The sequence below is a fragment of the Carex rostrata genome, chromosome 3 (genome assembly GCF_964058835.1).
Source record: "Carex rostrata chromosome 3, lpCarRost1.2, whole genome shotgun sequence".
Taxonomy (NCBI): domain Eukaryota; kingdom Viridiplantae; phylum Streptophyta; class Magnoliopsida; order Poales; family Cyperaceae; genus Carex; species Carex rostrata.
Genome location: NC_135920.1, coordinates 9,283,537 through 9,298,978, shown reverse-complemented (window position 1 = coordinate 9,298,978; position 15,442 = coordinate 9,283,537). Strand labels below are relative to the sequence as shown.

The 15,442-nt window shown below is 33.7% G+C and overlaps 1 protein-coding gene across 2 annotated transcripts; it reads left to right on the top strand.

The window, feature by feature from the left end:
- Window positions 1–2,686: 2,686 nt before the first annotated feature.
- Window positions 2,687–9,811, top strand: TOC64-III (translocon at the outer membrane of chloroplasts 64-III). Of its 2 annotated transcripts, none has more exons than XM_078299267.1 (13): window positions 2,687–3,046; window positions 3,362–3,514; window positions 4,237–4,361; window positions 5,782–5,907; window positions 6,364–6,546; window positions 7,292–7,436; window positions 7,522–7,681; window positions 7,772–7,906; window positions 7,991–8,191; window positions 8,325–8,452; window positions 8,535–8,586; window positions 8,742–8,811; window positions 9,361–9,811. In XM_078299267.1, exons 1-13 carry the CDS (start codon window positions 2,844–2,846, stop codon window positions 9,441–9,443), a joined length of 1,764 nt encoding a protein of 587 aa, XP_078155393.1. In that variant the 5' UTR covers window positions 2,687–2,843; the 3' UTR covers window positions 9,444–9,811. The 2 variants fall into 2 exon arrangements, 1 of the variants encoding a protein (XP_078155393.1); XR_013510801.1 differs by having other exon boundaries at window positions 2,693–3,046; window positions 8,742–9,264.
- Window positions 9,812–15,442: the final 5,631 nt, after the last annotated feature.

The window sequence follows — 15,442 nt, the reverse complement described above, 5'->3', positions numbered from 1 at the left end:
TGATAAACCATCACTTCCTCAGCTAAGCTATACATAAGGAAGTGCTACCGTTATGACTGCTTTTTACGGACAGCGTTAGATAACACTTACACATACACATCTCTTAGTAGGGACAATGAATACCTCGTACTGTAGAACTTGATACTTAATGAAAAACATTAATGACACAAACACAATTCTATTTAATGTTTCATTCGGGGTCTGTCAAATATCATGTTCCTAGAACATGTATCTATGTGATTAAAATGACATCTCGTGTCAATGGTTTGTAAAACTTAACCATATTTTAATCCACATACTAACCTAGTAACGGTTAATTAGTGTTCCTGCTAATTATCTCGGTTAGTGACTTCTTAAGAATATATATCATCTTTATTATGGAGTTTCACAATTCCAATCATGAACTCGAAATGATCCATAATTCAATAATACTCAAGGCAACAAAATGATATATAATTAAACATCCAATTCATGAACAAAGCTTTATGATAAATTATCGTATTTATTGACTTCTAGATTATTACAAATTAACATTTTATTAGAGAAAAGGTGCAAGCAAAAGAAATTGAGACACCCTTTGTTCGAAGTGAGGATCAATTAGCCGATATCTTCATTAAGGGACTAGAACCGAAACCATTCGAGAACATCACAAGCAAGCTAGGATTATTGACATTTACAATCCTTATAAGTTTGACAACATAAAATAATTGTACAATGATTGTTTCGAATAGTAGTTTCATTGTTATTTAATACAAGTTTGCATGGTTATAAATTATCATTATTGTGAAAAGTTATACTTTTCACAACATAAAATAATTGATAAGTTTGCTAGCAATTATTGTTTCTAAGTAGTAGTTTTATTGTTTTTAATAGAAGTTTCCATATTTATAAATTGTCATTGTTTGTAAAAGTTATAAGTTTGACAACATAAAATAATTGTAAATCTTCGAAGCGGGATACTTTTAAAAATAAAACTTAAGATTATGCCGTTGAAATTTTTAACACACTATTTTCATTGGTAAATAATTGTGCTCTTAATTGTTCAATATGTTATTGTTTCAATTGTACTGGTCTTACAACATCAATACTTGAAATTATATAAAATGAACAATTAATCTATTAAAATAGTCTTCAATTTGAACAATTAATCTATTAAATGAAGATTTTTCAATATTTGTAAACACAAGTTTATATGCTTTAAAATGTGTTTGAAGAATAAGCTTTAAAATGTGTTTGTAAACATAGGTTTATATGTTTGTAAACACAGGTTTATATGCTTTAAAATGTGTTTGTAAACACATGTTTATATGCACAAATTTTCAATGCTTTGTTTATGTTGTTTGCATGCCAGTACATATTGGTTTACGTACTTTACTTGTTCACAGGTACTGTTCCTGGCACATTCTACACAAATGAAAAAAAAAATTGTGCTGGGGGACGCCCTCGGAATTAGTACAAATTTAGAGTTGTAAATTTCATGCTCGGGGACGCGCTTGGGGATTGGTTCAAATTAAGAGCTATAAATTTTTGCTCGGGGACGAATTCGGGGATTCGTTTTTGTTTTAAAAAATGAAAATTTAACTCATTTACAATGAAAGTTAAACACTTGAATGCAGTTGATTAAACGCTTTCCTTTATATGTTTAAATTATATGATTGTTTCGCTGTATTTGGCTGTATTTTTGTTAATTTTTTTAACATAGCGTTTTTCACTTTATGCAGCGAAATTCTATATAATAAAGAAATATTGGTACTGTTATTGCTCTGTATGAAGTAAAACCTGATTTTTTGTTGTTGCTGACATTCTAGAAGGTTGGGGGACGCGAGCGGGTACTTTGTTCAGGGTACAATTATCAGCTTCCATATTAATATCTTAGTTTGCAAGTATTAATTTATTATCTTCCAAGTATTTATACCTATGAATTTAATTAAACTTGGAAGATCACAGTGCTTTGAATAAATTTAATTAAACTAGTTAGTTAAGTTAGTTTATGGAAGTTAAAATCTATTTAAGAGATGGGGGGATTCATATAATTATTCATTTAAAAAGGCTCAAACTCTGAGGATAAAAGGTTTGATTCTTAGAGAATGTGAATTTCAAGTAAAAAAAAGAAAAGAAGAAGGTAAAACTGGGATGCAGATTGAATATGTGGACTCCAGTTTAGGACCGCAGATTGTCTGTGCGAACTCCGTTAATTGGAGCCGCAGACTGACTTTGCAACCTGAATATTCGCAGAATTTCCTCAAATCCAAGATGTTTTGGTTTATTGTTTTTATGCTATTAGTTTTGGTTTATTTTTCAGAATACTCGTCTCATTCTAAGGAAAAAATGAGTTGAATATCAGAGATATCATTTTATTGTCATTTTTTTCCCTTTGTGAATTTGAAACTCAAGATGTAAATATAATATTTATTATATTAAAAAAAGGTAGATAGTAACCTCTTTTTTTGTCTTTTTAACCAACTAATATTAACCGATCACATCATAACACTCATTAAAAGACCCTAATTATAAGATATTATAAAATACTATTTTTTATTTTTTTCACAAACCTGTGATTTTTTTAATGGAAATTTTAAGAACTAGTATTTGTTAATCTGAGATTATTTTTTATTTATGCATATTATTATAAAATTCCATTAATTATTAATTATAGAAAATATATATTATATATTATTAACTATAAAAAGAGTAAATGAATAGGGCGAAGCGACTGCGAAGAGCAACCGGCTAAGCAGGCCCCCAGCGCAATTTAGGTCGTCGAAGCAAAACCCGCCCAGTGTTGTGTTATCCACGCCTCTTCTCCCCTCAGCGTCTCTCTCTCTCCCCCCCTCTTTCTCGCCATGGCTTCGCCATCGGCCAATCTCTGGGTACTTCTCGGATTGGGCCTCGCTGGAGTTCTCCTAGTGACGCGCAGCCTCCGCCGAGTCATCAAGAAGGATTTTGGCGCTTTCTTGGAGCGCCTCGAGCTCCTCCCTCCGCCACCTCCTCCTCCTCCCAAGGCTCCTCACCCCCTTTCCGGCCTCTCCTTCGCTGTTGCTGATTTGTACTCACTCTTCCTCTCTGTCTGTGTGTGTCGTGTCTGACTGTCTGTGTCCATGTCCGGGTGGGTGGGTGTGTGTGCGCACTTGTGTGTAATGGACAAACTGGTATTAAATAAACACAACTAACGAACTGCTTCAACTTCTCAGCTCGGGTACCAGTAAGAGATCTTTTGTTTTGACCTATGACCAGCACTTTAAGCTTATTTAAGGCCCAAGTTAAACCCACAGTCGATTCAGGTTTCCTAGTAAGTATTTGTAAATTTTGCCTGTTTAGCAACATCACACCTTGTAACTGTCTTGGCAATTTGATTTGGCAGGTTTGACATAAGTGGGGCCATAGCTAGTTTTGGATGCCCTGACTGGACAGCAACACACCATCCTGCAGAACAGACCTCTCCAGTTATCTCAACCCTGGTAGAAAGCGGTGCCACTTGCGTGGGCAAAACTGTCATTGATGAGATGGCTTTTGGGTCCGTACTGGTTTTGTTTCCCATGTTGCTTACTAGAGTAAATATCAATTGCTTCTAAGACAAACGTACCATTACTGTTTTGAGTCAGTTCTGACCAAACTGATAATTGACTAGGCTTGGTATGGTACAGGAAATGAAATGATCAAGCTGTAATTGCATAGACCAACTCTTGCCAGTTTTATCTGATGTGATAGTGCATTCAAACACAACCAAATATATTGCTAAATTACTATGAGATACATGTGTAATACTAAAACGTTAAAACAAAAATATCAAGATAGCATGTGCTACTGGTTTCTTTCATGGCATGTGCTGCATCATCCTTGGAATGAGATATTTGATTATTTGGAAAAGAAAGGGAGTAATATAGGTATGCTGGTAAGATATCAGAATATTACCTAAATCCCTTCAAATGGTGTTTGGTTTATTACAAAAGTAGGGACATATCATATGTACTCTAGCAACACATGGAGATGATTTATGCGGCTGTTCTCAGAATACATATTACCTTTCTTTCTCACCTTTTATCAATATGTTTACAATGAATAAATGGGATGTTGATAATTTTCGGAAGAAATTATGAGAGTAGTAGTGTATACGATTTCTCATGTCGAGGGTAAAGAAGCTTCACAGAGGGCACTCATGATATATTATAAACAACATCCAAATACAAAGAAATTCATGATGTTTATCTATCTGACTTGTAATTTTTCAAAATGTAGTGTAAGTGGAGATAACAAGAGTTTTGGTATGCCGTCAAATCCCGTAGCTCTTGACCGGATTCCTGGCGGGTCCTCCAGTGGCTCTGCTGTTGCCGTTGCTGCCGGCTTGGTTGATTTTGCGTTAGGTGAGGATATTGAAATACTTTGCAAAAACTGAAGATATAAATGACCGCCCAAATATTAGTACTCGTATGATTTAGGTTAAAGTAAAAGAGGAGGGATCAATGCTATAATAGTTATTGGTGGCAAATGATACTAACTTCAATTTGTGCTCAAATTAAAAAATTTGAACTGCTGGATGTGTTTTATGCATATCAAATTATCAATTACATGTGCTTAAAAATTTATAGAATTTTAATTCCATTTCAATAGCCATAACGTAAAGAGATGGAAAAGAAATGCCAAAATTTGGCTATTGAATTTTTTAGCTTCTGAATTTTGATGCATATTGAAATAAAGTTGAAATGATGCTACTTTTGTATTCATGTAGTGTATAGTATGTATCAGGTATTAATGGAATTTTGGTATTTGGAAGTTAATGATAGTTATTTGAGATTTAATTTTTACACCGATTTGGTACCAAAAACCTCTGGCATTGGATCTCTCCTCAAAGAAAAAAGGGTATTATTACATAGTGTACAGAGATTTCAAATAGCTTCCTGTATTCTCAAGATGAACAAACAGCCACCCTTGATTTTTTTAAAGAACTCCAAATTCTCCCTTTCATACAACCCTGCTCATCTATATATTCCACTGAATATCACCACACGTTCATTTGTCATGTCTATGTATCCCTTTCATTTAAACACTTGCCACATATGCAAAGTCTCCATTGCAATGTGGTCGGTGCCTCAGTGGCACTTCCATCTCACCATAGGGAATGGGTTAAAACCCGCAAGACACAAGAGGTGCTGGGAATTTTACAGGGAATAGCTAGGGGACATTTGATGTCGAAGCTTACATGGCAATGGAAGATGCTGATGTGTCATTTTTTATTCAAATAAATGGAAGTTAGGTGGAAGAAGGGTATTTGTAACGGTTTAGACATGTAGGTGGACTGTCTGTTCATTTGTCCAAAATGCAGGGGTGTTTGAAAATTTGGTGCAACTCTAATTGGAGATTTGAACTTTTCTCTTTAATTTATACTGATATAGCCTCCAACCCTAGTTTCTTCAGAACTAATTAGAAGCATTATATTTCGATGGGAATGGGTGGAGGAAGGGTGTTCTTTATACTTGAGATGTTGTATAGAGTTCTTGTTGGTATGGTGTTATGCATAGTAGTCTTGTTAAATAGCGGTACCCATGATATTTTGAGTTTTGTGAAGCCATAAATATCATCTACAGTAATTGGCCTTTTGAAATATGACCCAAATATTTTTTTTTTTCCCTTTCTATCTAGAGGAAGATAGAACATAGGGTTACTTTGTTAGTTAGGGTAGTTCTTATTTTTACAGGCTTATACTTGATATTTTGAGTTCTGCAAGGGAACTTATTAGTGAATATGCACCAGATTAATTTAAATTTTCGTGCTTAAAATTTGAAGGTGTTGACACTGTTGGTGGGGTGAGGATACCAGGAGCATACTGTGGAGTGTTAGGCTTCCGGCCTTCTCATTCTGTTGTCTCCAACATTGGTGTTATTCCTGTTTCTCCGAGCCTTGACACAGTAGGTAAGTTACTCAACTAATTGGTACCAGCTGTTATGATAGCACTGACAACACAGTTTAGTTATTTTTTTTTTAATTAAAGAAGTGTACAGGTTGACAATTAAGATGATGTCAACAAATTTTAAGTGGGGTCACAATAATCTGGTTTGGCCAAATTGGGTTTGATTCAGGACTACATGGAGTGCCTGAGCAGTGGTTTTGTGCTTTTACGGGTTTTCTATTGGAAATCAGAACATTGGGAATTATGGATATATTAGGCTTTAAGCCTTTTAATGTAAGCTACATTTATTATGAAAGTAAGCATTGTTTGCATGGTGCCCTCCTAACCTGTACAACCCAATTAGCCATCATGACTTAGATGACCAAGTTCGGAGTGATTAGCTACTCCAGCTGGCGTCAGGTTGGGTGGACCTGCTGTCAGGTAACAATGTGCTGATTCCAACACCACTTTGTTTGCAGGATGGTTCGCAAAGGAACCTGGTGTATTGCACAAGGTGGGCTATGTGCTGTTGCAACTGTCATACACCACCAGTTACCAGCCAAGGCATTTTATAATGGCAGACGACTGCTTTGACATGGTGAAGATACAGTCTAGCCGGCTCACGCAGGTGGTGATGAGATCTGTGGAGCGACTCTTTGGGAGTATGTTCTCTTTGTCCACTAGATACTATGTTAATTTTATTAAATGAGAAAACTTCAAATGAAAAGCACATTACTCTTTGGGAGTATGTTCTCTTTATAATTTTTTCTGTTGAGAGAAGTCCATAAGTTTATACAAAGAGTTACAGGCAGGACCAGTCCAAATTGACCATTTTCTAACAGAGGCCAGAGCCAAGTATCATAATGGTACTATCTGCATAAGTATCACAGATGCCTCGTCATATTGTAATATCTTGTTGGCTGGGGAAAAAATGATTTATATTTTGTTGTTGTTACATATTATCTTTATTTAGGAAGTTTTTGGAATAAGCAAATTGTCAGTGTTATTCAAAATTAAATCATTATGATTATCTTGCAATATAGCAGGACATTGTTTCAAAAGGAAAAATATTATGATGATATTTATTATTATTATTATTATTATTAGTTGTGGAATATTAAACACTTGTATACTGTTCCAGACCATTCATTCTCAATTGTTAGTTATTACATAAGTATGCTATTTTGATTTTTTCTTATTGTTTTAAAAGAAAGCATTGTATAATAACTAATGTCATTACTATTTTCATCATCATTGTTGTCATCACTATAATCAAATGGGAAGAAAAAAAGAAACAGGTATGTGATTTAGGAGATTGGATGTTTAGCATAGTACTTTCTTCCGCACAATATACACTTTGCCGGTGGTCGTGCTATTTTCCTTTTTGACATTACTGATATTTTTCAGGACAAGTTCTAAGCAATGTAAATCTGGGGAACTACTTGGCTGCTAAATTATCAAGCTTAAAAGAACTTCAAAATGAAAATAAATATGCCAATGCCAAGAATTCTATATTGCTATCACTTGGATGTGCCATGTGTGGGCTCCAAAAGTGAGTCGAAGAAACAAAAAATGTCAAGTTATTTTGCTTTTCTTTTTCTGAACAAATATTTAAAACTACCTTCTATTTTGATCAGTCTGGAATTTAAAGATCAACACATAATGTGGATTGAATCGGTTAAACCAGCCATTGATTCATATATCAAAAGAAGCATATCAATGGATGAATATTCCAAATCCGACTTGTACCAATCTGTTAGGCATGAAATGCGAGGAGCACTTAATTCTCTACTCAAGGTGAATTCTATATCTGTTTAATGTGAGTAAAAGAAATGGAGAAAATAATTGTTGATAGATACCTTGATGATTTTATCAACTTAATTGCAGGATGATGGAATTCTGGTAATACCTACAGTTACAGGTCTCCCTCCAAAGCTCAACTCAAAGGAGATTTCATCAGACGATTATATTTTAAATACCCTCTCTCTCTCAGCTATTGCTAGCATGTCTGGTTGTTGTCAGGTATATTGTCTTACTTATCAAAATTAAGAAGATCAAATAAACTTCCGTTGATATAATTGATATACTTCAACTATTTTTTTGTAGGTTACAATACCCTTGGGAACTTACGAAAAGTGTCCAGTCTCAGTTTCATTTATTGCTAGGCATGGTGGTGACCGGTTTTTGCTAGACCTCACTCGGTCTTTGTTCGGAATTCTCCAAGAGGAAACCAAAACGGTAGTCAAATCCAAAACCTCAGGCCAACAAGTCAATAACGAGGAAGCTGCTGAGGCTGCAAAAGAGAAGGCAAGCATCCTTCCTACCTGGGAGAAATAAATATTGATGTATTGTATAAATTATAAAATTGTACGGAACGTAAAAAGTTTTCAAAAGAAAAAAATAAGTTTCATAAAAATTAATCTTACTTGTGAATGGGCAGGGAAATGTTGCATATAGAGAAAAGCAATGGCAGAAGGCTGTGGGTTTATATTCAGAAGCTATTAGATTAAATGCGACAAAGGCAGCTTACTACAGCAACAGAGCAGCTGCTTATCTTGAACTGGGGAGGTAATTTTCTTTTCTTCTTATGATTTGATTTCTGGTACTTTACATTTCCTGGATGTTCTGATTTGTGTACCCCTCATTTCAGTTATCGACAAGCTGAGACAGATTGCACTAGTACTATCAACCTTGATCCAAAGGTTAGTGAAAACCTTTTGTAAATATTTTTAGCCTTCTTTATCAAGTTAAAATGGAATTTTTCATTGCATTTATCATTAGTCAAGTTACTATACATGTTATGAATATCCTTGACAAATTCCTTCAAATGGTTTTTTTTATACTTGATTTCGAGCAGAATGTTAAAGCTTACCTGAGAAGAGGCACCGCAAGGGAGATGCTTGGTTACTACAAGGAGGCAATTGATGGTCTCTCTCTCTCTCTCTCTCTCTCTCTCTCTCTCAACATGCACGCTGCACATATTTGACTCGACCAGACCCAGTTGAAATTTTATTGTGCATCAACTAACCCTAAGTTGGGTCAGCTGTGTTTGTTTACCAATTTCATCATTCTGTGCAATTGAGCAAAAAAAATCACCCTGATAAATGTTGGACCAAAATGCATGATTCAAAACTCAGCTGATTTATCAGTCTGATTGAATTCAACCCCCTCCTAGCTGAGTACATTTTGCATTTTTTATTTGGGCAGTATCAATCAAACATGGTTTAGTAAACTGAGTTAGGCAAAAAGGTATAACCAGTACTAGTACCTGCCAGTTCCTTATTAGACCCAGGCTGGAGTGAAGCGGCACGGAGGTCACTACCCCTCCCTGTCCCCTCTGCCGGGCACACATGCACAGAAAATATGAAACAAAAAGGAAGGTAGATAGAAAAGCGAACAAGAAAAAAAAATAAGCACACCCAAAATTATCTCCATTAGATATGTGCTGAAAGTGCTTTTATCTTGAATCTGTGCAGATTTTCAGTATGCACTTGTTCTAGAGCCAACAAACAAGACTGCTAATCTAGCTGTTAATAGACTAAAGAAGATATTTCAGTAAGGTTTCCACACAATTTGAATCATATAAAGATTTTATGGAAAAGGTAGGATGGGGGAATTTTTGTTGATGAATTACAATTGTAGTCTCAGAATTTGATGTAATATCTGTTCTCCCTCAATTCCTTTTGTGTGACAATTTTGCAGCATCCTATTGTGGCTGAATTTTTTTTTCCCTTATTTATTAGCGGGTTCTGTGTCCTGAAGTTTTGTTTTCAATTTGTTTAGTAGCAACTGTAATAATAAAAGTTTGCAGGTTTCTTGTGTATCATTATTAACTATATTATTGTAACAGCATTGTGTTCAGCATTTAGCATACAAGATTGACATTCTTTTAGTGTGCGGTGCATCTGGTTACCTCTTCCTTTTTTCGATTGCCTGTTAACTTGTTTTTCTTTTCATTTCTTAGATATTTAATTTAACATAAAAAAAAAAACCTGAATTCCCAAGTTTATAGTTGTGTGTAATGCTCGTCTCTGCTTGACAACTGATGCTAACAGATGGTACTTTTCAAGGGTATAACATGGTATTCCAATCTTTGATCTTTTGAATGATCTGTAAAGATGATAGGAAATCAATATTTACTAGATTCTTGATCGTATCTTATTTATTGACAGTGATGTGTACATGAATTAATTATAAGTTTATTAAGTTACGTGGGCTAATAGGTCTTGATGAAAAAGGAAGGGGAAGAATAAATGGGAATCGTGTATGTATTCTCAGTTTCCCACTGTTTTAATTATCAATCATAGTCATATTTTTTTTGAAAGAAAATAATAATCATATTTTATTTGCATGTTTATCCTTATTATGATGCTTGTGCATCAACTATTGTTTATGGTATGCTTTGGTTTCCTTGTTGCTTTCAAACAGTTTTTTATTATCATGTTTCTGTCTTTCTTTTGTGGAAGAGGCGTGCTGATAACGGAGTTTGGTAAAATAAGTCAAACAGGGATATTTTGTGGGCGGTCACATTAGGGTTTTCCTAAGACATCTGAAAATCGACTCTGACTCGGATTGTGATGGGTAGATGTTGCTGTGCCGGCTTTTCTTTTTCTTGATTGGGACATTTGTTAGAGAGACTTGTGGTTGTGTAGTACCTGGCCAGTAAGAAACTTCTTATTGAGTATTATAATTTATACCATCATTCCCCTCAAATTTACCATTTTTTACAGTTCCCCTCTCATTTGGAGAGTAGTGCTCAAAACATTTGGGAGAAAAGGGAGGTAGTATAATTGGTTAGAAAAATGTTCTAGAGTTGTTATACTCAAAAGTTGAGAGTTCGATTCTCCCTCACGAACTTTAGTAACTACTACCAAATTTTCAAAAACAAGTGCTCAAAACATTTGGAATTGAAATTTTACAATATTTGAATTGTGTAATTTCAGTCAAGATCTGATAAGACAGCTAGCTTTATTTCTTGTTTGTTCTTCAAATCACATCAGCAATTTTGTGACTAGAATCGAGCTGAAATGGAATTGAGAAACATATTTTTAAGTTTTGAAATTGGAATCATTCCATCCTTATGCTAAGTGGAGGCACCGGTCTTTTCCTGATCTTAGTTTTTATTTTGCATGTCAAGTTGCAACAAATATTCATTGAACTTGAAAGTCATCAGGCACTAAATAGGCCTCGGGCCCCCGTGAGGCATGAAATTTGTTGATTGGGATTTCTATTCTGGTATCAAAATTATATTTCTTCTTGAATTTCGGAAGTTTTTTCATGACATATTTAGATACCTCTGATATAGTTCAAATAGTTACTAGTTTCACTGATGTAGATATTATTTCAGACATCGATGCGAAATTTTTTATCCAGGCACTAAAAAACTTGAGTATACAAATAATTAATGTATTCGAAACCTCCACATGTCATTTTAGAGTAGAAAGGCACGGCTCAATTTGGATAAATACCTCCTTTAATAAAAATAGAAGAACTTTTTATTTTTTCTTCATTGTCCGACAGCGTGTTCACAATTATTAGATTAGCTTTAAGTGAGCGAAGATAATTTAGTACATGATATGTTTGCCTTCAGTTCAAGACAAATAGCATGGGACACCACGGCCAGTCTTGACAGCGAAGTCATGTTTATCGTTTATTTCTCATCAGCAAGTTGGATACAAACGGTACGGTACCAGTATTGTTGTGGGGGCATGAACCTTGTTGCATGAAACTGTCAGAAATGTTAATAATGCACAAATTTAAATTTAGGAATATGAACTCCATACATCCTTTGTTAGGTGCAAGCTATATTTATTGTTGAATCCGTAGATAGCTGAAAGCCTGAAACCTGTCAATGTAGATTTAAATATGATTGGACTTTGGAGGTTTGTTAAGTGTGAACTCACAATATTTTTTATTTATTTCTTATTTAGTATGAATACTATACAAAAATGAATTTGTACAACGACCACACTTAATATTCATTTTACGAGTAGAACTAAGGTATTCTTAAGTTCGCCAAACCTCTTGGTGAATTCAAGTCTAAAATCCATCAATTCGGCTTTAAACGACGAATCTGTATAGTTGAAACCCGCCTACCTTACGAGTGATGCGTCTACTTGTAAAAAAATTTAATTTTAAAATTAATTTTACATAACGTCAAGTGGTCAAAAAAATTTCAGAAAATGAAAACATTAAAATTAATTTATTAATCTTCTAATTTTGACCGCTTGATTTTATACTAAATTAATACGAATGTTTAAAATTTTCACATATAGATTCATCACTCATAGATAGACGGATTTCAACGATTCAAATTAGTCATTTGAAGCAGATTTTATGGGTGTTAGACTTGAGTTCATAGTTTTACTCTTCATTTTACAGCTAAATAACGAATTGTTGGATGGCAAGGTCAAACTAATGTATTTTCGTTCTTCGTCAATTAGGAGTTTATAGTTTTACTTTATTTTAGTGAATGTGAAATGTGCTAAAGATATTGATACTAATTTAATCGTCTATAGATCGAAAATGGTAATACTAAAGTTGACACTAGGTACTTATGATGTTTGCTTCTCTATAGCAATTAGAATGGTAAAACTAGAAAAATGAAGGGCAAATTTATAATTTCCACAGACGACTTGATATGTCCCAATTAATTTCTCTTTGTTCATGCCATATAATCAAACCCTAAAGAAACGATATTACCTTTTGACTCTCAGAGGCATTGACCGCGACCTACATACTGCCAGAATATATCATATCCAATCCATTACCTCGAATCAAATTGTTTGTATTTACAAATTCTTACTTTCAACTTATTTTTTTATCCATCTCTTTTCATACCAATCATTTAATAGCTGTAACATCTCGTAATTTTATAAATACTTATAAACTTAGATTTTTCTTATTTATAATTATGAAAATATGAAGGTTTACAATATAAAACTTTTATCTTATTATTTTAAATAAAAAAAATGGAAAGAAAAAAAAAAGACGTAGCACTATGGCCATGTGGCCTATGCATAGGTTGCCTTCTGTTTTTACCACCGTTAAAACTCTCTACATATGATTCTCTCTCTTAATCATGTTAAGATTAAAAAAAAAAAAGAGAGAGAGAAATTTAATAAGAATAGAAGAAATATTTTGATATTAATAATCTGTTCGATTGGAATTCCGACTACGTTGCGCTGATTCTGTACATTCGTAGCAATTGGATTTGGATTTCTGGATTGATCGTTATCAGGTAACCGGACTTCTCTATAATCTGTGTTTTCGTTTTGTTTGGTTGAATTGAATTTTGAATTGGATAATTGAATTGGATTTTGGATTATGATGCATATTTAACGGGATAGCGGGTCTGTGGTTCGAATTTGATTTGTGAAATGATATGATCGTGTGTTATGAGAATTTGAGAAATGATATGATTGTGTGAAATGAAATGATATGGATATTGTGTGACTTGTTTTATTGATAACCCAGACCCAGGTGCTATTGCCGGTTAAATATGTATTCGTAATTTGATTTGACTTGTTTTATTGATCCGAACCGTTCATCTTGTTCTCCATATTAATATGTGTTTGGAGACCAAATTTTACATTTTTTGAAATTTTTTTACTATTTTTTTAGATTTATTGAAAATCATTGTTTTTGGATGGTCCAGAATTTTCAGATCAAGTGATTTTCTAAATATCTAAAAAAATAGTAAAAAAATTTCAAAAAATGTAAAATTTGGGCTCTAAACACATATTAATATGGAGAACAAGATAAAAGGTTCGGATCGACCGTTAGGATTTGAAAACTCAAATATAGAGCCATAGCACAGTAACAACCCGTGATACGCATAGTACCATAGACTCACTCTAAATATATTGTCAATTTATTTACAAAGAAATTCTGAAGCAAAGTAGACGAACAAGGACTCGCCAATAATAAAGCAAAGTAATTAAATAACAAGTAGCTATGAGAGCGATATTTGAAAATAGCTAAGGCTAAGGTGTAGACTTGTCACTTGCTACCTTGTCACCTTGATATAGTGAAGCAACCCCACATCATGTATTCATGTTTGATCTCACCTAACATTTTGACAATCATACATCATCCACATATCTCCTGTACTTGGGAGATATTATCATTATGAGACAAGCAAATTAATTTTTCTGGATCCAATCATACATTCGGTACTACAGTTGACCACAAAATAACCATCAATCAAATATGAGCTCTTCTTCCACTGAACCTTGTTTTAATATTGCATATCAAATTAAACATTTTACGCTTTATAAGTGATAAATGATAATATGTCATAGTTAATTCTTTTTTATTATGACGAATATTTACCATCACATAGATCAGCTGTGAATTCACATCAGTGATCAACTTTTAACATTATTGGTTGTTAAACAAAAGACGATATATTCGAAGCACTAAACTTAAAAAAAATTAAATTGTTTAATAAATGACTAATTAATTTGTTTGCAAATGGTTCTAAATTAAGAATAGCTTATATATCTCGGTAGCCAGTTGCCGGTTTGTTCAAGTTCTCAAGACAAATATTACTACAAAAAAAATATTTATTTATTTTGAGAGAAGTTCTCTAAAGATTTTGTTGAAGTACTTTTCAGGTGATAGGTAATGCCTTGACTTTCATTCTGAATCCTGATTCATACACGCAGCCTGCCAGTTACATTTTATCTTTACATACGTGGTAAAAAATTGGACGGACAATTTGATTAGCTTTTTTGTTAGTCTGTGAAAGGAGATAAATATACAGCAGTCAAATTAAGGAGCAAAGATGTGATCAAATCAAGGATTCTTAGGAACAAGAAAATCTTGAGTGAAAAGGGGAGTGAAAGGTACCTCAAAGGCTAACAAACCAAAAATTCTCAGTGTTAAATCACAGATAGAAGGTTCCAGCGAATTACAACTTGTAACAAAATTCTAACTCTATACCATGATAAATTTATAATACAGTGAAATATGATTCTCTGGTAACTCCATCCCTACCTCCTCCTCTATTCTAATCTTGGTCGGAGCGTGAACAGATTCAACCACCATAGTACGTCAATAGTCGAACAAGAGTATATGCAGTCACGGAGGGAGATGTAAGAATTAATTAAGGTCATGTTGATTGTGGAGTGAGTGGTGGAGTAAATTCTTTACTCCACCTTTAATTAGTCAAACGAAAAATAAATTTGAAAAATTAAGATGGAGTAGCATTTGAGTTAATCCGGAGACTTCACCTCTCTAGGTGAAGTAGCTTACTCTACCCATGGGTCCCCCGGTTAGAGTAACATTCAACTTATAATTGTCTTTCTCTTCGTTAAATTACTACACCAAACTTCAACAAAACATGATTAATACAAAATTATTAGTTAGGTCTCACATTTTTATATCTGCTTTCAAAGTTCAAACAATTTATACGAACAACTTGACATTATCTCTATTTTAAAATGTGTTTGGAGACCAAATTTCATTTTTTTTTTCCACTTTTTAGATAGATACAAAATTATTATTATTTTAAAAAATTATGAACCATCTAAAAACAATAATTTTGTATCTATC

Coding starts and splice junctions, on each gene's coding strand:
- TOC64-III (XM_078299267.1), top strand. CDS start 2,844: ATGGCTTCGCCATCGGCCAATCTCTGGGTACTTCTCGGATTGGGCCTC. Junction 7,682..7,771: donor CACTTAATTCTCTACTCAAG/GTGAATTCTATA, acceptor ACTTAATTGCAG/GATGATGGAATTCTGGTAAT. Junction 8,192..8,324: donor CTGAGGCTGCAAAAGAGAAG/GCAAGCATCCTT, acceptor GTGAATGGGCAG/GGAAATGTTGCATATAGAGA.